The sequence below is a fragment of the Rhinatrema bivittatum genome, chromosome 7, assembly GCF_901001135.1.
Source record: "Rhinatrema bivittatum chromosome 7, aRhiBiv1.1, whole genome shotgun sequence".
Taxonomy (NCBI): Eukaryota; Metazoa; Chordata; class Amphibia; order Gymnophiona; family Rhinatrematidae; genus Rhinatrema; species Rhinatrema bivittatum.
Genome location: NC_042621.1, coordinates 104,949,579 through 104,971,503, shown reverse-complemented (window position 1 = coordinate 104,971,503; position 21,925 = coordinate 104,949,579). Strand labels below are relative to the sequence as shown.

The following is a 21,925-nucleotide window of genomic DNA, read 5'->3' as shown; positions in this document are numbered from 1 at the left end:
CACTTGTATAAATGAGATACTTATTCAAAAGACCTTATTGTTCGTGGTAAAATGGTTAAATTATTTAGACCATGAGAAGATAAAGGTGGAAGACAGGTTGGACAAAGAGAAAGGGACAAACAAGAGTGTCAGAAGAAGAGTGAAAAATGAGATGAAGACAGAGAACTGGGAAAAGTTTGAAAAAGAAAGGAATAAGGAGACAGATAGAACTCAGAGAGAAAGAGGATGAGTCAAACCAAAGCCATTAATCAAAGGACTTGACTTACTTTTCCCCCATTCTGAGTGTAAGGGAAAACAGGTTAGTAAATTAAACCCCAAGATTGGGAAATGTTATTTTTTATTTTGTTGAGAATCTCCTGCTGTCTTTTTTTTGGCGCAAATTAATTTCACCCAGCTTGAGTTTAGCCCTTCGAATCAAGCCAAATTCCTCACTTTGGGACCGCTTTACCTCAGCTGGAGTGTTGATTGTGCAATTAAGGTTGCCAGTCATCCCCACTGATCTCTGGTTGTGTCTTTTCGAAGGTTATCTGCACACACTGGTACAGCATTTGGTGAACAATGGGTACGTGAGAGATGAGACAGTCCGTGCTGCTCCTTACGACTGGAGGATCACTCCCAGTGAGTATTGATATCTTCTCCTCAACCTCAGCATGCCCAAAGGAACGCTCACTTTTTAATGTGCTATTTTTGCCTACTGCTTTGAGGAGGGCATTTTTCAGTCAGGCTTATTTATCTAGGTTAATGGTTATTTACCCTTACAGATAGCTCTGAAAATTGTCCTCCCAGGGAAAGATAACATGACCATCAAGGTAACATATCTGGATAGGTAGAGCAAAATCATTGGTGTACCGTTTGGAGCCTGTGTAATAAAACTCATGGTAAAATAAAATGCTACTATGCAAGTCAGTAAAAATTTAACACAGATGTTAAAGTGCACTTTAGTGGGCTGTAAAATAAGCTTTAGCAAATGGCCACATTAGCACTTTGCCTAGTGACATAAAAACATCCTTAAAAAAAGTGTTGCCATGGTATTTGGCATAGTTCTGTTAATTAACTTGGTTGTAGCCATATTAATTACCATGGTCACTGTAAACATGGTGTACGTATGACACTAATTATTGTGGTGATGCTAATTGGAGTATGCTCAGTTCCCTTTCTCTCTTGGTGCCTCCTCCTTCCCTGCAAAAGTATATAAAAGTCATCCTGGTGCATGCTGCTACTGCTGCTGGTTGGTGCTGAGAGGAGAAGCAGGAGAGCTACTAGAACCCAAGAAAGGAGGTAAACTACAGACAGAGATTAAACAATGGGTTCAAACAAAGCATATTTTGTGAGCAATCAGAAGAGAAGGAGGAGCTGGAGGTTCCACAGGAGGTGGCACAGGAGGAACAAAGCCGTGAAGAGGATGAGGGGGAGGCATCAGAGTTGGTGACTGCAGAAAGTGCTACAGAGGTTGCTGGAAAACTGCACCAAAGTATATTGCATGTCATGCAACCTGGGAACAAGATGATTCTCGAGCTAGGTATGTAACACTCAGTGGTGCTTTTTGCCGAAGACTGAACCAGAAAAGGCCAAGCAACCAAGGTGAATATGGCAATAAATCACCACAGATGTCACCAGCCTTGGAGATAACCATCAGAGCATCCCAATCATCAAGATATCAAAAGGTCCATCTATAAAAATTCTGCTACGATCCATGCCTTTTGCAGAAATATGGCAGATAGCTGCATTTGACCACTTTGCCTGACACCACTGGAGCAGCGCCTTACCAAGGACTAGACCCATGTCATGGGCGGCTTTGGCAAATCCACATAGACAGCATCAACATTATTAGGGGCAAGCTGGTGAGTTATCTGCATGACAAATAATTAATTAGGAACACATAGCAAGAGTCATCTGACATTTATCATTGTGTTATCTTAGAGAACATGATTTGTCTATTGAAGTTGAGGATACAGAACTTTTGGACTGGTTTGAGGGGCCTAGTAGTTGATAGAGCTGGGGGCAACCCACAGCCTTGATATCTGTGGAGGGATGGGAACTTTCTGGTGCACTCACTTATTTGAAGACTGGGGAGTTGGAGCATGGAGCGTTACTATAAATGAGCCAGACTTTTCTGAGGCAGGGTAAAAATATGCATGAATTTCAACAAGATTTCTACTCTTCTATGATTTTCTTCCCAGGTTCAGTGGTTTTGTTGCAATCTCCCCAAATTGAGACACACAGAGGACTTGTGCCTTTTAACTCATAGCTGCAAAAGAGCAACATCCATCTGACCTAGGAGGAGATGTTGTGATGCTGGAGCTTGTACTACAGTGGCCAGAAGACTGATCCATACTATCAAATGACACCTAAACCAAGGACGTCTGCAGGGAGGAGAACACATCTTATCACAGGGTTCTTTTTCCTGCCCCAGTAGAGGCATCCCTGTCACACCTGGCAAGTGCTTGCAGGTCAGACCCTGGAGGACACTGTCTTTTTAGACCTGGAAGCAGTATAAAATTAAAAAAAGATAAAGCTGTGCCTGTTGGATCCATAAAAGCTCTGAAGATACGAACACTGTAATTGCTAAAGGCTTTAGAAAACGAAGGGGATCATTTATCAAAGTGCTATATGGCGTTTTCACATGCGAAAAGCACCTTTAACGCATGCAAAAACCACCATAACACATGGTGTGATGCAAATTAGGAAAACGGGAGTAGTTTGGGGCAGGATTTCTGGCCATGTGAGCTGGCTTGTAATGCCATATCACATAGCTTTAACTACACTTTTTTCATTTGGGGGGAGGGAGGGAGAGAGAGAGAGAGAGAGAGAGAGAGAGACAAGCTATAAGGCCCTCATATTAGTTAGGTATTTATACCTCTATATGAGGCCCATCTAGCTATTCAAGGTGAGGTTTAGGTATTAGTGTAGGGGTTAGGGGCCACTTTGACATTCGGAGTGCGACGTACGAACAGAACAGTGCACGCTTGTGAAGATTTGATGACCTTTGGAGTGAGAAAACTCACCCAAGAATGAGATTTGTGCAATATTTGTTATGAACTCTGCCCGCGGGTTCCCCCGGGAGCAGGCTCCTCACCTTGTTGCTGTTTTGCTGCTGCCTGATGCGGCCGGACGCCGCCGAAGTCGGGCCTTCCTTACGGCCGGAGTCGCGGACTTGCTTTCCTTTCGCAGCCCGGAGGCCGCCCACCTTGCTCTGCCTTGCCGCGGCCAGAGCCGCGGACTTTACCGCCTTCCATCCTGGCAGGAGGACGCCACCGACGTCGGGCTTTCTGTGCGGCTGGAGCCGCGGACTTTGTCTTCTCTCTTGGCCTGGAGGCCACCCATTGTGCTTTCTTCACCGCAGCCGGAGCCGCAGACTTCTCTGCCTTCCAACGCAGCACGGAGCCGCCGCTGACGTCTTCATCATCTTCGCGGCTGGAGGCTGCAATCCCCGAGCTGCTCTGGTGGCTGGAGCCACCCTCAGGGCCTCCTGCAATGGCAGGAGCTGCTGCAGTCGTCGGGGCCTGTCTCTAGGCCCAGTCCTGCTTCTTACGTCAACGTCGGTGCAGGACCGCTGTCACGGTCCTGCACAGTTCCTGCTTCCTACTCCTAGGCGCATGGCCGCGCCTCTCTACAAGATTTAGAGGGCCCACGGCTGGATATGCCCTGGGCCCCACCTTGAGACTGTTTCCTGTGTCAGCCCTATAAAAGGGCTGTTCCTGCATTTCTTCTGGGCCTTGCATCGGAGTTACTTCAGTCCTGGAGGCTCCTGCCTGCCAGCGCTTCGTCAGGTCCTTGGTGTTCTTCGTGGAGCTCCTTATCTCGTTTCGTCTGCTTCTTGCCATGTCTTCGTTGCCTGACGTCCTCGTCCAGGTTTCCTGTTGTCTCGCTTCCTGGTGTTCCAGCCCTCCTTGGTGTTTTGCTTCTGTGCTCTTGAGCCTTCTGTTCTGCCGGCCATGGATCTCCAGGTGACACGTCTTGTCTGTGGAGATGCCGGCAGTGGACTTGTGTCCTGTGCTCCTGAGCCGTCCTGTCCTGCCAGCCTATGTGGTGCTCCGGATGACACCGGCTCTGTCATTGAAGTCCCGCCTCGGCTGGATTCCTTCCTGCGCTTGTCCTGCTCTCCACGTGGTCCATGACCAGCCTCCTTGGGCTGTGTAGGACGCACAGTGGGACAGGGTGGTCCATGACCAGCCCATTGGGTCCGCCCGTGAAGGTGGGCTGAGTAGGGCGCCATGAGAGACAGTGCCAATGTCTACCTTCCCAGCTTCTCGTCTCGTCTGGACTTCATCAAGTTCCTCATCTCGTCTGTGATGCCGTCGCATCAGCCTTGGTGTCATGTCTTCGCATCAGCCCTCATCTGTGTTGCCGTTGCATCAGCCCTCGTCTGTGATGCCATCGCATCAGCCTTGGTGTGATGTCTTCGCATCAGCTCTCATCTGTGATATCTTTGCCCTAGTCATAGTCTCATGTCTTCATGTCAAGGCCTCTGTCTGCCCTCATCCTCAGGCCGGCCTGCTGCTCCATGCAGATTCTAAGCAGCAGGTCCGAAAGGGCTTGGAACGGTCGGAGAACTGCTCACCTTCCAACATCATCTTGTTGGCCTTGGGAGCTTGCAGGCCTGGCAGAGGGTAAGACTGTGTCTCGCCATGCCAGGACACGTCACCAACCCTCGGTTCGGTCCTGGATCCGTCTGGGGTCAGACTGAGGCCCAAGGGCACACGAAAAACCTGCAAGTAACAATATTCTCTCATCCTAGCTTGATGTTACCCAGGTAGAGAGTCATTCAAGTTAGGTTGAGAGAACATTGCACAAATCTCATCTTTGGGTGAGTTTTCTCACTCCGAAGGTCATCAAATCTTCACAAGAGTGCATTGTTCTGTTCGTACGTTGCACTCTGAATGTCAAAATGGCCCCTAACCCCTACACTAATACCTAAACCTCACCTCGAGTTACTAGGTGGGCCTCCCATAGGGATATAAATACCTATCTAGGGAGCAGGCATTATGGTTAGGCTCTCTCTCTCTCTCCATGGCTAAGCTAGGGCTGCCCTAACACCTTACCACCCCATAACACAAGCTACTCAGCATTAAGCTCATGCAATAGGACTTTGCAAACTGGTAAACCTAACTACTACTCTTTTTCAGATTTGCATCACACCATACGATATGGTGCTATCGCATGCGTTAACGAGGCTTTTCAACATTACGATAAGCCCTTAACGCATATAAAAACACCTTAGCGCATTTTGATAAATGACCCCCTTTGTTTCCTGGTTTCTACTGTGCCACTTTGGATCGGCTTTCGTGTTGTTTCCTAGGACCATTGCTAAAGGCTTTGACAGGCCTTCAAGTATCAGTGGACAGACATACTGCTGCAATGGTGGACGTCAGGTGACTCAAGACATTACTGGCTCTCCCATCGAGCAAATTGAGTTGCTCTCATTTCACCTCAAATCCATTCATGCCATGCAAGAGCACATATGACAAAGGACTATGAATCAGAAGTGGAGGGGTGGACATGATGGCCTTCTCCTCCTCCTTCCTGGTTCTACCTATATGCCTTAAGTCTGGAACTTTCTACTCCACAACTGCAACATTTTCAGGAATACAATGTCACCTCTTGACTGTTGTGCCTCAACACATATCTTGTAGACTAGTGTTTCTCAACCACTGATCCTTGGCAGCATTTCTGCTGGTCTGAAGTGCAACGGTGATTGTAGGAAGATGTGAAGAAGGAAGTCCTACTCTGTAGCTGCACTACAGAGTAGGACTTCCTAAATCTTCCCATAGCTCAGCCCTATGGACCTTTTTTTTTCCATTGGACGTCGGGGGCGGCTTCTGGGCGGTGGAGGAAAAACAGATGTGCCCCAGGCCGAAGGGAACCAGGCAAGGCCCCGATTTCTGCGACCTCTGGCCGTGAAGGTAAGCGCCTCCCGTAGCTTCTGCCAGGGGAGGAGCGCAACAAGGATTAAATGGTCTGTTTTCACAGTGGGAAAATGGTAAACAGTAGAGTGCCTCAGGGATCTGTATTTGGACCGGTGTTTTTTAATATATTTATAAATGATCTGGAAAGGGGTATGACGAATGATGTGAATAAATTTGCGGATGACACAAAATTATGCAGAGTGGTTAAATCTCAAGTTGATTGTTATAAATTGCAGGAGGATTTGTGAGACTGGAAGACTGGGCTTCCAAAGGGCAGATGAAATTTAATGTGGACAAGTGCAAGGTGATGCATATACGGAAAAATAACCCTTCTTGTAGTTACACAACATTTGGTTCTTTCCTAGGAGTTACCACCCAGTAAAGAGATCTAGGCATCATAGTGGATAAATCATTGAAATTGTCAGCTGAGTGCTGAGGCGGTCAAAAAAGTAAACAGCATGATAGGAATTATTAGGAAGAGAATGGTGAATAAAGCGATAGATGTCATAATGCCTCTATATTGCTCCATGATGAGACTGCACCTTGAATACTGTGTGTAATTCTGGTAACGCATCTCAAAAACGATATTGTTGCACTGGAGAACGTGCAAAGAAGGGCGAACAAAATAAGCAGCATGGAACAACTCCCATATGAGGAAAGTCTAAAGAATTTAGGGCTGTTCAATTTGGAGAAGAGATGACTGAGGGGGATATGATAAGAACATAAGAACATAAGAAAATGCCATACTGGTCAGACCAAGGGTCCATCAAGCCCAGCATCCTGTTTCCAACAGTGGCCAATCCAGGCCATAAGAACCTGGCAATTACCCAAAAACTAAGTCTATTCCATGTTACCATTGCTAATGGCAGTGGCTATTCTCTACGTGAACTTAATAGCAGGTAATGGACTTCTCCCTCCAAGAACTTATCCAATCCTTTTTTAAAAAACAGCTATACTAACTGCACTAACCACATCCTCTGGCAACAAATTCCAGAGTTTAATTGTGCGTTGAGTAAAAAAGAACTTTCTCTGATTAGTTTTAAATGTGCCCATGCTAACTTCATGGAGTGCCCCCTAGTCTTTCTACTATCTGAAAGAGTAAATAACCGATTCACATCTACCCGTTCTAGACCTCTCATGATTTTAAACACCTCTATCATATCCCCCCTCAGTCGTCTCTTCTCCAAGCTGAAAAGTCCTAACCTCTTTAGTCTTTCCTCATAGGGGAGCTGTTCCATTCTCCTTATCATTTTGGTAGCCCTTCTCTGTACCTTCTCCATCGCAATTATATCTTTTTTGAGATGCGGCGACCAGAATTGTAGACAGTATTCAAGGTGCGGTCTCACCATGGAGCGATACAGAGGCATTATGACATTTTCCGTTTTATTCACCATTCCCTTTCTAATAATTCCCAACATTCTGTTTGCTTTTTTGACTGCCGCAGCACACTGTACCGACGATTTCAATGTGTTATCCACTATGACACCTAGATCTCTTTCTTGGGTTATAGCACCTAATATGGAACCCAACATTATGTAATTATAGCATGGGTTATTTTTCCCTATATGCATCACCTTGCACTTATCCACATTAAATTTCATCTGCCATTTGGATGCCCAATTTTCCAGTCTCACAAGGTCTTCCTGCAATTTATCACAATCTGCTTGTGATTTAACTACTCTGAACAATTTTGTGTCATCTGCAAATTTGATTATCTCACTCGTCGTATTTCTTTCCAGATCATTTACAAATATATTGAAAAGTAAGGGTCCCCAATACAGATCCCTGAGGCACTCCACTGTCCACTCCCTTCCACTGAGAAAATTGCCCATTTAATCCTACTCTCTGTTTCCTGTCTTTTAGCCAGTTTGCAATCCACGAAAGGACATCACCACCTATCCCATGACTTTCTACTTTTCCTAGAAGCCTCTCATGAGGAACTTTGTCAAACACCTTCTGAAAATCCAAGTATACTATATCTACCGGTTCACCTTTATCCACATGTTTATTAACTCCTTCAAAAAGTGAAGCAGATTTGTGAGGCAAGACTTGCCTGGGTAAAGCCATGCTGACTTTGTTCCATTAAACCATGTCTTTCTATATGTTCTGTGATTTTGATGTTTAGAACACTTTCCACTATTTTTCCTGGCACTGAAGTCAGGCTAACCGGTCTGTAGTTTCCCGGATTGCCCCTGGAGCCCTTTTTAAATATTGGGGTTACATTTGCTATCCTCCAGTCTTCAGGTACAATGGATGATTTTAATGATAAGTTTAATGATAAGTTACAAATTTTTACTAATTGGTCTACAAATTCATAAAAGGACTTGAACAGGTTAATATAAATTGGTTATTTACTCTCTCAAATAATAAAAGAACTAGGGGGCATGCCATGAAATTAGCAAGTAGCTCACTTAAATCGAAGAAAATTCTTTTTCACTCACTGCATAGTTAAGGTCTGGAATTCAAGCTCTGGTTATGGCAGTTTGTGTAAATGGATTTAAAAAAGCTTTAGATAAGTTCCTAGAGGAAAAATCCATAAACTGTTATTAATAAGCAATAGTAGCTTGAGATCTATTTAATGTTTGGGTACTTGCCAGGTACTTGTGACTTGGATTGGTCACTGATGGAAACGGGATGCTGGGATTGATGAGCCCTTGGTCTTACCAAGTATGGCATATTTTATATTTTATATTCTTATGAAATAATTCATCCAAAAACACTGGGATGCATATAACTTACATGCATATATGCATGCATTTATAAAATAGCCTGGCCGGGTACCCACGCGTGCCAAATTTTAAGTGGGCATGCATAAGTGCATGCAAATGCCACTGCTACTGGATAAATCAGGGGATTTTAAAAGGGACGTGTGACGGTGCCATTTCCAGTTTTACTAGTTCATCCCCAGTTTGCCCAGTTAAGAGTTATGTCTTCCAAACCCCCATGGTTTAATAGCCTTCACTTTCCCAAGTTATCCCCGACCCTTAAAACCATACCAATCTGCCTATTTATCTTTATTTTATGACTTACGCAGCATCCATAGCAGAAGTAAAGTTACGTGGCAGGGGGCATTGGCACGTGCCAGAGCATGTAAGTATTTACGGGCACATTTCAGCCTTATGCTCTGAAACACAAGATCTGCACGCTGTGGCTTTTACGCACATATTTGGGCGGCTTTTAAAATTCACTCGTGTGCAAGCCACACATATTTGCGCATCCCCTAATGAATGCATGCATCGGGCTTTTAAAATTCACTTGAAAGAAAATGTGATCGGCAGCGATCCAAGATGGCTGCATGCTATGGGATGCTGCTCCTTCAACTCCCCTCTTGCCCTTTGAATATTTGCCTTTTAAAAAAACAATTCTTCTTCATTTTTTACTATGTTCAAGAGGAAGGGCAAGGTCAAAACATACCCAGAGATCTCTGAAGGTTCGTCTGTGACCGGCCCGATGGATAAACATATATTTTGGAGCCAAGATCTTCCTTCTAGCTCTGTAGAAGTGTCTTTGAGCGTCCTATTGAGCAGTGATCTGTCACCGACTGCCCCAGTCTCTGAGTCATCCTTAACTCTGTAGCTGCGTCAAACTCCCCCTCAACCTGGTCCCCTGAATTCAGTGCTGACGGGATGATTTTGTCTGCATCGCACTTAGATGCCATAATGAAGCCAATTGTCTTGGTGTCAGGAGGTGCCTGAATGGCAGAATCAAGTCACAGGACAGAGGGCTTGAGTATGTTGGGAACTGAATTCCTGCCACTTCATCGGATGGAACTATTTTCAAAGAGGTTCTGTTAACTCCTATGTTTAAGCCTCCTAGCATTAATTTGGACATAATTTGGGAAGCTATAGCTAAACTTTCAATCAGGTTTCTCAGTCTGCGTTACAGCAATGTGAGTTAGCTAATTTGTTTCAAACTTCTCATTCCCAAATGATTGAAATTTCAACACGAGCGGCTTCTTGTGAGATCAAGGAATTAACTCTGCAGAAATCTGTTGAAACGATCTTGGTTGGGCCTTTATATTTGCAGAATAAGTTGGAAAACCTTGAAAATGTTGTATGTCATCAGAACATAAGGATTATTAATTTTCCTAAGAAAAAAATTACTCCAGTAGAGATGCTACATAGATTTTTTTTTTGAAAACTTATCAGTTCAGGAAAGTTTGCTTCCTCCTATCTCCAAAGCTTATGTTCCTATGAATGTGAAGGATCGACAAGTGAGAGATGTTCCTGCAGATGCTGGCTTAGATTGATCTCATCTATCTTCTTTTCTTGAGCGTTTGTCGGACAAAGAAGTTGTTTCTTCTAACTTACTTGTTACTTTTGCATTAGATTTGGATTGTGATTTTATTTTGAAATTGTTTTTTTTGTAATCGTGATGCTCCTTTTTTAGGATTTAAGATCCACAGGTTTCCAGATGTGCCTAAAGTAACTCAGACTAAAAGGAAACGATTTTTGTTGATGTGTCCTGCTGTTTTCAATTTGGGGGCTTTGTTTTGGTTATATTTTCCATGTAAATATGTTGTTCAATTTCAGGGCATTAAACGTGTCTTCTTTGATCCTTCCCAGTTAAATGTTTTTCTTAATGATAAATCCAGACAGGACCCAGCTCCCTTAATGCCAAGCCAGTAATTTTCGTGACGTGCGGCGCAAATGTATTTTGAAGATTCTTTTCCTTAGTATTTGATGGGTCTTTTTTCTTCTTTTCTTATATTTCTTCTCCTATTTTTATTGGATCTCCTCCTTTTCTGTGGTCTGACATTGTTTCTTCTTTTTTGTAATTAACTATCTCTAATGTACCATTTCTTGTCAAGTTGTATTAACTTGTTAACATTCTAAAATTAATAAATAAAGAGTTACAAAAAAGAAAAAAGAAAATGTGATCTATATTTCCTTAGAACATTATTGTACATAGTGTATATAATTCTTTGTCCTTGTAGCAAGATTTATATAGGGAAAAACAAACGCTCATTGAGAATAAGACTTATAGAACGTAAAAGCTGTTTGAAGAGAAAAATGATTGGATGCATCTTTAGTATCGCATTGAATTCAAGAGAATCACAATTTTGAAAATCTTTAATGTTTTGTCAATGATCATATACCAGCACACCCTAGAGGAGGCAATCGGGAGCACATATTTAAAACTGAACGGAGGTGGATATATGTACTTAATTCAGTTAAACGATATGGTTTAAATGTCAGTGTAGAATAGTCTTGCCTTATTTAAAGAATATTTTTTTCAGCTGATGAATCTGCTAGTGACAATTTATAGTGTCAGCTATTTTACTGAGCAAAGCATTTTTTTATGTTTTCCTATACAATAATGCATTAAAAAACATTTTCTGAGAGTGTTTTATGGGGTTGGTTAGTGAATGCATCTACATAACTTTTTTTTTATATATATTCAGAGGAGGAAAGATTTCCATTCATTTAACCAGAAAGGATTATTTTGTTCTGAGAGGTTGAAATTGTGTCAGTTTAGTTGCCAAGATTTTGTCAGATGTTGGAGTGTAACTAAGTTTCACAGATGTAACATGATTGGTTAAACCAGAGGAGGATAAGGTTTGAAACCTTGAAAAAGCACCAAGATGTGCCATTTGGCTTCAGGAAGGAAGGCTTGACTTTCCACCCTGCAAATCACTTTACTGGAACAGTGAAAAGACTTTTGTAGGTAGGAAGTATCTTTGTTTTGAGAAAAGACAATATTTCTAAATGCTGGACTGTTTGTTTTTTTTTCAATTTAGATAAGCCCTGATGCAGTAACCAAGAGAAACGCTGGCCACGTTGGCATTTTTTCCAAACAGAATGAATTGTTTAAAATGCAATCTGAAACAAGACAAATACAAGTCAAGCTTTTTTGCATAGTTCTTTTAAGCAACCTGCTTGAGATATGATCTTGAACAAGTTACTCGGTGGTTTTTGAAGGAATATTCCTTAAAATATAAATCATTTGCTACATTTTTTAAATAAGAATTGGCACCAAAGAGCACTAAAAAACAGCACAAGCAGTTAAATTTGAATGAAAGTATTAAAAAGAAAACTGGAGGTGTATTGATCAACGTATGATTAGAAAACTGAGCCTTTTAGGTTGTTATACCTGTAAACTCAGTTCTGAGGTATTTTTCCCCCTGACATTTCAATATTGAATTGGCTTTGAATTCATTCTATTTTTAAAAAAAAAGAGAGAGGAAATATCCAGTGGGCTGCTTTTGTTGTGTTATTGAAGCTACACTTTCCCTATATAACAGGTGATTGACAAGCCTGAGAAGCCATCAATTATCTTTGATTGATCAACATTATTTCCCTGGACTGTTTTGTTAACATCCTGCACACATGCTACAATCTCTGAGATATTGCCTGAGTCACTCGTTATATTTTTACCAGAACCCTTTTGTATTACACTACTGTTTTATAAAGTAAACTTTTCTGCTGATCTCCTGTGTCTGTGTTGTTTTCTGCTTCCCCACACGACGGACATACTATCAGTGTACTTGGGCCATTACAAATGGTGCTTGGCCAGACCAACTACGGCAAAGCTAGCGATGCTGACGCCAATCAAGTCATTAATGTGGGAGCTGGCACTTTAGACAATACTGCTAAAACACTGTGCCCTCTGTATCGTAAGGTGTCCGACAATGCATGAACGCCAGCTGTCATATTATCTAACCCTTTTGCTTAAAAAGACTCATTTATTGGTGTGAATAATGAGGATTTGTGTAGCTCTGACGGAGATGTCACAGAGCAGACCCCCAAGAACAGCAGAGGAGGTTCTAGAAGTGTCTGGCGATGAAAGGAAACCCCCCCCAGAACAAGCAAAGTAAGAGTCGGGAGAGCTACAGAACCCAAATGGACAGGGATTGGGTGTCAGAAGGGAGTTCTGGGGGGGTGGGACCTTAGGGAGTTGGGTGGGCCAAGCTCCCTCCCACCTTAGTGCAGGTGGGACAGATAAAGGCAGGAAGGACGTGTGGTTCTCCCCTTTAGAGTGACCACAAAGAGGAAGGTAGCTCAGAAGCAGAGGCGCTGAGCAAGGTGGCTCCCTTCCAAAGGTAAGGGGCTTCTCCGGAGCCATTGCTCTCTGAAACAAGGGAGAGCGTAGGACTGTCGGGGAGGTGCAGGAAATCTTTCGCAGCAGTGAGCAAGGAAACTCAGAGGAAGCATACTGCCTAATTATCCTGTGAGCGGGTGGTGGCAGTCCACCCCCCCAGCACACAACTGTGCTGGGGGAAAGGAGAAGAAGGCCCAGTGAGCTGAGCTTGGGAAATGGCAGTAATGTCTTGGGGGGTCTGGAGAAATAAAACCCCTATTGAACTATGCGTTACAGCAGCTGTGTTGAGGAAAGGAGAGCAAGGCCCTTTAGGAACTGGACCCAAAGCCTCATTTAATGTTTGGGACCCTGGAGGAATAACCCCCCCCCCCCCCTTTCCGAACCGTACTTTGCAGCAGTCGTGCTGCGGGAAAGGACGGCAGGGCCCTATGAATTGAGGCGTGAACCTTGAGTGTTGCTGAGACTGTGGAAAGCTATAACCCGTGCCGTTGAACCGTATCTGGGAGCAGTGGTCCTTGTGAGCATTTTGGGGGGGGGGGGGGGGGGGCTCTGGTGGTGCAACAGAGTAGGATTTATGGACCTGCACTCCAGGAGTGCGGTTGAGTGCCCTGGGATACTGAAGTGCGAATCTGCCCTGGGAAGCCCAGCTGGGGAGTGAGCCAAGGTACAAAGAAACAGAACCTTATAGTAACGAATGTCCAAAAGTATATATGTTGGTGTCCTTTTGCTTTACAAAGAGAAGTGCAGGAAGATGTGTTATGCCTCAAGAATCTGTGGGTAAATATGTACAGTGTGATCTCATGCACATCACCTCATCTTTAAGCCACAGTGCTTGCTGGCAGCTGAGCCCTTGAAACAATATGCATAGTAATAAGTTAACACCTGGTCCAAGGCAGGTGTTGAGTTGTCAGCGTTATTGAGCGCACGCACTGTAAACAGCACATGAATGAAAGTATCCACACTATTTTCTGTGCACTCATTAAAGCCTCATTTGCTTTTGAAATCCCTTCATTTACCTACACAGACACACATTTTATGCTGCTCCTGATAGTCATTTACTTTATTTGTATGATAACATCTTTTTAATCTGTTTTTAACGTGTACGATAAGGCTTTTTTTGCATAGCAAGTTGTTTGTAGCATATGCATAAAAAGGCTTAACGTGTACACTAGCCTTTATTGCATAGGCCCCAAAAATGTGTTGAAGATCTAAGTTCCACATTTCAAGTGCACAAACTTATTCCTAAAAAAGCATAGATTTATTCAGAAATGCACTGTTTTTAAGCTGATCATCTCCATTCTTCTTTCACTCACTCTTCCTTTCTCTGTATCTCTCATTTATTCTTACTTTGCCCATGTATCTTTTGCAATCCCTCTTCCTGGCTGCCTCGCTCTCTCTCTTTGCCTTGCTCTCTCCCTCCTCTCTCTTTGGTTTCATTAGATGAGCAGAAGGAATACTTTCACCAGCTGAAGGACCTGATTGAGGAGATGAAGGAGACGTACCAGAGACCCGTGTTCCTGATCGGGCACAGCCTGGGGAATTTGTACCTCTTGTACTTCCTGATCAATCAGTCTCAGGAGTGGAAGGACGCACACATCAAGGGCTTCGTTTCCCTGGGGGCTCCCTGGGGCGGTGCCATTAAGCCTCTGCTGGTGTTGATGTCAGGTGAGATGCTCTCTTGAAACGCGCAGTAAGAATGGCTCAGGACAGTTGGGGGTAAGCCCTGTGTGACCTGTACTCTGGAGTCTGAGTTGACATAAGTTTGAATCCCAAATCCGATTTTTCTCCTTGGGCTGGCCCAGGAGAGATATTAATATGTGCTTATTGCCTTTGGGCTCTTTAAATGTATTGCCGACCAGCACTAGAACAGCCTTCAGTGAAATCATGTGGGGCCTTTGCTGTAACCATCCTGAAGGCAGAAAGGGGATTAGAGGAGGAAAGAAGGAAACGTGGAAGTATTACGGATTCAGACGTGATTCACCGTGCGCTCTTCACAAAGGAGCCAAGCGGCGGGCAACCGTGAAAGCCATTCACCTAAGTGAATACTGATTTACCAGGGCAAATTGGCCTGTCTGAGAATCGCCCTCCTTGGAACGGTCGAAAAGCACGTGCGGCGTCCACAGCATGAGCACTTTCAGCTGCATGGAAACGAGACGTTCCTTTGGGCATGTTTGGGATGGGAAAGCGAAACAGCGCGTGCACATGGCATTTTCAAAGGTTTGCACGCCATTTTACATCCCCCCCCTCTACCGCCCGCATCAACAGCAGGTGCGATGTATGCAGGCGCTTGTCACGTGTGTATTTTATGCTTGCCGGTTTTTAAAGAGAATTTACACATCTAGGATCCGTTTGAACATTAGATACAAAGTAGACGTGGTAAACGTTCCTTCGTACCTTGCAACTTCATGGCCTACTCTATAATCTATATAGACTGAATTCCTCAGGACTGCGGTAGTGTAGTGCGATATAGTTTTGGGGACTTGGCTGCAGAGGATCTGGGTTGGATTCCTGGATCAGTCAGGGCTGGAGATCCTGTGGGAGCAGGGAGTCTTAGTTACTGCCCATCAGTAGTACCTACTGGATAGAGAAATGGGTCGTTCCAGATTCCTGGCTAATGTTCATCGTTGCACTTGGGGGTTACAAGATATTTTTGCACCCAGGGTTCCAAGGTTTGACCCCCGGCCCCCCCCCCCCCCCTTCTCCTGCAGGCATCTGTAGTCCTCTTCTCTACTATTGCTGCTGCCTTCCCTCACAAAATAGCAGGAGAAGATGTTGGGGGCTGGACCTAAACCCAGCAGCTGTAGCAGTCCGTAGGCACGTGATCTGAACCAGTGCATGCCCACAGGCCTCACCCTCTCTCCCTCACCACGGGCTTCCCTCTCTTGCTTTAAGAATCCTTGGGTGAGGGAAGGCTGCAGCAGGAGTAAGGAGAGAGTTGGATCTCTATGCAGGGCTGGTTTAAAATTTCAGCGCGCATAGGCAGGACCGTAGGGAGAGGTCAGGTTTCCCCCCCCCCCCCCCCCCCCAGCAGCTTGGAGTGAAGGGATTTCAGCACCGGAGATTGTTAAGCAGGGGAGGGTTGTTTGGCCAGAGTGCTATGGTGGTGCCTTTTTTGAAGGGGCAGTGGCCTATGACCCTAAAGTAAGTGGGAAAAGGCTCCATTCAGGCCTGGAGATTTGGCGCCTTCAAAATTGGGCACCCTGGCAGTTGCCTAGGCCTAAATCCGGTCCTATCTCTGTGCCCCCTTCTGGCCTGTCACTGGGGCAGCGGCCCAGCTTTCCCTGCCCTTGTTATGTCACTAGAGGGGGAGATATAAAATAGGCTGGACAGCTGCCCAAGAAGACTCACCGTACAGTAGCTCACTAGAGGCTGGCTGTGATTGAACTGGCAGCCCAGAGCATCAGGAGAAAACTGTCGAGTCAAAAGTCCAGTCATAAGAAATGTATATTTTTGTTGGATTCAGTAACTATTGACAGAGACCGAGTTATAGTGTAGATATGGTACTGGAACTGAGGTCAGAGGGCAAGGCCGGCAGCAGTACCAGCTTTCCCATACACGCTGCTTTATCACAGAACAAAGGGCACACGGGCAGCAGATGGGCCAGCTTGCTTCGCAGAACAGGCACAGCAGGGGCAGCAGTCATGCCAGCATCTCGGCATGTTTCTCGCACAAGACGAACAGGGGCAGTGTAGACTTCCTCCTCTACTCCCTCAGTAATGCATCCAAGACCAGTACTTTTCCAACTTGAGAGGTGAATCATAGCTTGGCACAATACAGTTGGTTTGATGTATCTTTTCTTGCAGTACATTTTTATTGCAATTTTTAACAATGCTAATTTTTAGCATTTGTTGGGGAGGTAGGGATGGATCCTAAAAACAATACAGAGGAGTTGGGGAGGCACAACCTAAAACGTTTCAGAAACACCGCCCTGGACCAAGCCTTCTAGGATTGAGAGGATAGCTCAGAGCAATTTTCAATAGCCCAGGTATTGTGCAGGCCACTTTAGTGCTGTACATTGCACCAGCTCTTCCATTTCAGGGCCTGTTTACTGATGTGTGGAGAGCATTAACATGTGTCAACGTAGGTTATCATGTGTTATTAGTGAACAGGCCCCCTTGAGAAATTGGAACTGCAGTAAGTGCATGCCATCACATGCCGTACAGACAGAGTACGCCAGATAAAATTGTCCATGGGCATTTCACCTGCCATTTGTGCATGTTGCTGAGCGGGGGCAAAACTGCATGCATCCTTTTGGAAATCCCATGTTTGCTCACTGTTGTCCTCAATTACCTAAATGCCCACAGGAATGCCTTCAATAAATGCTGCTAAAAGTCCACACAATATGGCAGCCATGCATGCTATTAGCTGCAATTTTCAGTCAGGCTATTTTACCTGAGTGCCTTTGAAAATTATCCTCCAAGTGTCCATTCATTGATCTTTCTGTTTTGACTGTTAAATAGGATTCTGTCACAGTGGAAAGACTGAAGGAATTCTTTGCTTCAGTATTTACTGAGGAGGATGTTGGGGAGATAACTCATGGTGATGATTCAGAGGAACTGAAACCTCTGTGAACCTGGAAGATGTAATAGGGTAAACTGATAAATTAAAGAGTAGCAAAGCACCTGGACTAGATTTACATCCCAGAGTTCTGAAAGAACTCAACAACGAAATTGCTGACCTATTAGTAACTTGTAATCTATCATTAAAACAGTCTATTGTACCTGAAAATTGGAGGATAGCCATGTAACCCCAATCTTTAAAAAGGGCTCCAGGGGTGATCTGGGAAACTATAGACTGGTGAGCCTGACTTCAGGGCTGGGAAAATGGTAGAAACTATTCTAAAGAATAAAATTATAAAACATATAGATAGATATGGTTTAATAGATAGGACAGTCAACATGAGTATATCCAAGGGAAGTCTTGAGTCACCAATCTGGATAATGGTGAGCTGATGGATATAGTGTATCTAGATTTTCAAAAGGTGTTTGACAAAGTCCCTCATGAGAGATTCCATAGGAAATTAAAAAGTCATGGGATAGAAGGCAATGTCCTATTGTGGATTTTGAACTGAGTAAAAGTTAGGAAACAGGGAGTCAGACTGAATTGCCATTTTTTTTAATGTTGGAAGATAAATATTGGAGTGCCCCAGGGATCTGTTCTGGGACCAGTGCTTTTTTTTAACCTATTTATAAATGATCTGGAAAAGGGAATAATGAGTGCGTGATCAGTTTTGCCATGGGCATAAAATTATTCCAAGCTGGTAAATCACAAGTGAATTGAGAGGACCTTGTGAGATTGGGAGACTGGGCATCCAAATGGCAGCTGAAATCTAATGTGGACAAATGCAAAGCGATGCACATAGGGAAAAATAATCTATATTGTAGTTACACTATGCTAGATTTCATATTACCCAGGAAAGGGATCTAGGTGTCAGGTTGGACAATACATTGAAATCCTCTTCTTAGCGTGCGACTGTGGTAAAAAAAAAAAAAAAAAAAGAATGTTAGGAATTATTAGAAAAGGAATGGAAAATAAAATGGAGAATATTGTAATGCCTCTGTATCCCTCCATGGTGCGACCACACCTGGAGTACCGTGTACAGTTTTGGTTGCTGCATCTCAAAAAAGATATAGCAAAATTAGAAAAGGTAGAGAAGAATGGCCAAAGAATCTTAAGAGATTAGGCCTTTTCGGCTTGGAGAAGAAACGTGGAGTTGAGATATGATAGAGGTTTATAAAATCATGAGAGGAAAAGAATGGGTAAATGCAAATCAGTTATTCTTAAAAATAAATAAATAAATAAAAACACTAGGGGACACTTCATCAAATTACCGAGCAGCACATTTAAAACAAATTGTAGAAAATATATTTTTACTCAGTGCACAATTAAGCTTTGGGATTCATTGTTGAAGGATAAAGGTACAGGAAGTTAGCATAGTTGGGTTTATAAAAGGTTTGGACAAGTTCCTGGAAGAAAAGTCCATAAGCCATTATTCACCACGTAGATTTAGGGAAAGCCACTGGTTATCCCCTGGCATAAGCGGCATGGAATCTACGATTTGGGATCCTGCCAGGTACTTGTGACCTGGATTGGCCTCTGTTGGAAACAGGATACCGGCCTTGTTGAATCCTGGCTGTACTTGGTTATGGTGCCGTGAACCTTCATTTGCAATTTTCGGGGGGGGGGGGGGGGGTCCCTTTATTTTATACCCTTCCGCCTAACCCAGCCATTGCAGTGATTGTCTTTGGCTAGGGGCCACAGCCTGTGGCTCCCTCTGCAACCCAGTAAACATGCAACCTAAGTCTGGCCAGCAGGTGTAACCATTAAATAAATGGTGGTAGAGACTTCCCCACCGGGGTCTGAACATTGCCTTCCCCCACAATCCCCAGTCCCAGTTAGCCTGGGCCCCAGAAAGTGAAACCATGCCTTTTGCACGTCCGTGTGCAGCAGTGCTGATGAGCCACAGGGCTGACCCATGTTAGCGCCTGCCTAAGGGAAATTAGACTGATATCATCTACTAAATAAATAAACAAAATGCTTCTTTATCTTCCAGGTGATAACCAGGGCATCCCAATGGTTTCCAATATCAAGATCCGGGAGGAACAGCGGATGACCACCAGCAACTCCTGGATGGTCCCTACTAACCTGACCTGGCCTGAATCCCATGTCTTTATTTCTTCACCATCCTACAATTACACCTACCGTGACTATCAGAAGTTTTTCAAAGACATCAATTTTGAGGAAGGCTGGTACATGTGGGAAGACACCAAGGATCTCCTGGAGGGGCTGCCCCCTCCTGGCGTGGAGATGTACTGCATTTATGGCACTGGATTTCCAACACCCGAGACATACATATACGATGATGCGTTCCCGCACGGAGACCCAATAGACATCGTCTACGCGGACGGGGACGACACGGTGCACACCCGCAGTGCGGAGCTCTGCAAGCGCTGGCACAAGCAGCAGAAGGAAAGGGTTCACATCATCGAGCTGGAGAACACAGAGCACCTGAACATGGTGTTCAGTAACATCACACTGAGCTACATCAACGAAATACTGCTGGGGAGCTATGGAGCTGGAGATTTCATGGGCTACTAAATACCGAGGGGGGGGGGCCAGAGAGATGGAGGAAAAAACAGGCAGGCCAGGAGCAGGGGGCGGGTCCAAGACTCGGGTCTAACTGATGGTATAGTGCAGCCTTCTATTAGGAATCCCGTACAAGGAGTTAGCCAGTTATGGTGCAGGCTCTGATAAAATGCACTCTCTCGGCCTTTGAAGAAATACCAACTCCTGCACTGAGCACTCTCCTTATATTCCCAGCCGAGCCATTAGCTTATGCCATTATTACGTTAGTAAACGGGGCTCTGGATAAAATCTTCAGCCCCTGAATTAAATGAGTTGGTCACATAGTTGTAGATTTCTTTTGATCTCTTGTGCCTTTTTCCTAACGAGTTCATAGATCAGAGGTTTCACCTCTTGTACAAGAGAGCCATCCAGGGATAACTTTGGAACTGCCCGCATAATTTCAGGATCACCCGCAGACTTCTCGTTGGCATGCAAAGGGATAGTACACGGCCGTTCTTTCCCTTTGAAAAGTATCTCACCAAAACCTCCCACGCATATTCTCACCTGCTATTTTGTGTGAATAGTTCCCCCCCCCCCTAGGAAAAATAGGTACATATTTTTGGAAATGCAAAAGTAGGCACCCAAGCCCAAGCCCCTTGCCAGCCGTGGGAAGGTCTCTACTCACTGCAAGAAACAGTAGGCACATGCAGGCCCTATGCACAGGCTCTTACCTGCATATTGGACGGGCAGTTTTCAAAAAGCCCATTTCCATGGGTAAAGTACTGTTTTACCCGCGGAAGTAACTTTGAAAATGACCCTCCTTATGTAGTTTGGGATGAAAGTAATCCTTAACAAGGTTTTGCAGTCTGCTTTCTCCATAACTTAAATCAATAAGACACATTCCTCATAGCCTCCACTAAAGCTAGGGACAAGAATTGTTCTGCTGAGTCGGTGGTTTGCGGCTTATCTTATTCTGTGCACCACCACAGCGGTGCACAAAGTCTAAGAATCACTGTAAAACGCCACCTTCACCCCAGATTTTAAGCACTTTATTTCAGTTATAAAAACTAAGAGGTCTAAAAGAGCCACACAGTGTGTTCCTAGAAGTTCCATCTTGCTTCTGAGTTGCAGGTTGGATGTCACAAAGCTAAAATGGAGAACTCACTATAAAAAAAAAAAAGACTCAAAAGCATGCAGTTCATACAGTTTGGCCATGATTATTGAATTAAATTGGCTTAGTCAGTCCTGGTTTACTCCCATTCTGTATATGAATTTGTCATTTTCAACTTCTATAAAAATAAAAAAACAAAGCCACAAATCCTTAGATACAGTGAGACAGAACCAGAGCTGGTTCAGCCTGCTCTGGGTCATCACTGATGTTACCTTCTTGCAGTGCAAATGGCTAGGGCTGCTTTTGCCCCAGGAGCAAAAGGGGCAACTTGCCCAGGCCTTGCATAACAGGGAGCCCACTGCATGAACCCACAGGGTGGTGGGTTCATGCAATGGGCATGGCTGCTGGCTGGTGCCCAGTCTCAGGCAGCAGAGAACAGCCTCTGCCTCCTGCTCCAGCATCTTCCCTTCCAGATAGCCTGCAGGGAACAGGATGAGAGAGCTGGAACAGACATAGCACAAAGTACAGCAAAGCAGAGCCCTATGCTCCCTAATCCAGCTCCCAGACAAAAAACTGAACTGGAAACTGCAACAAGCCAAATTCTATATGCACTGCAGCAATGTGAAAAACAGAAACATTACCATTCCTCATAAAACAAAATTAGTAAATCATACCAATAACAAGAATTCAAAATAATTCTAGTTCTGTGATACAATACAGCAGGACCTTGCAAGACTGGAAGATTGGGCATCCAGATGGCAGATGAAATTTAATGTGGACAAGTGCAAGGTGTTGCATATAG

General features: G+C 44.3%; 1 protein-coding gene across 2 annotated transcripts in view; it reads left to right on the top strand.

Moving 5' to 3' along the window:
• LCAT (lecithin-cholesterol acyltransferase) overlaps positions 1-21,698 on the top strand; it is an 85,239-nt gene extending 63,541 nt beyond the window's left edge. For both annotated transcript variants that reach the window (XM_029608864.1, XM_029608865.1), the window contains exons 4-6: positions 523-618; positions 14,388-14,612; positions 19,501-21,698. In XM_029608864.1, the coding sequence (XP_029464724.1) occupies positions 523-618; positions 14,388-14,612; positions 19,501-20,045 (866 nt within the window). In that variant the 3' untranslated portion in view covers positions 20,046-21,698. The remainder of the gene's footprint in view (positions 1-522; positions 619-14,387; positions 14,613-19,500) is intronic.
• The last annotated feature ends 227 nt before the right edge of the window (positions 21,699-21,925 follow it).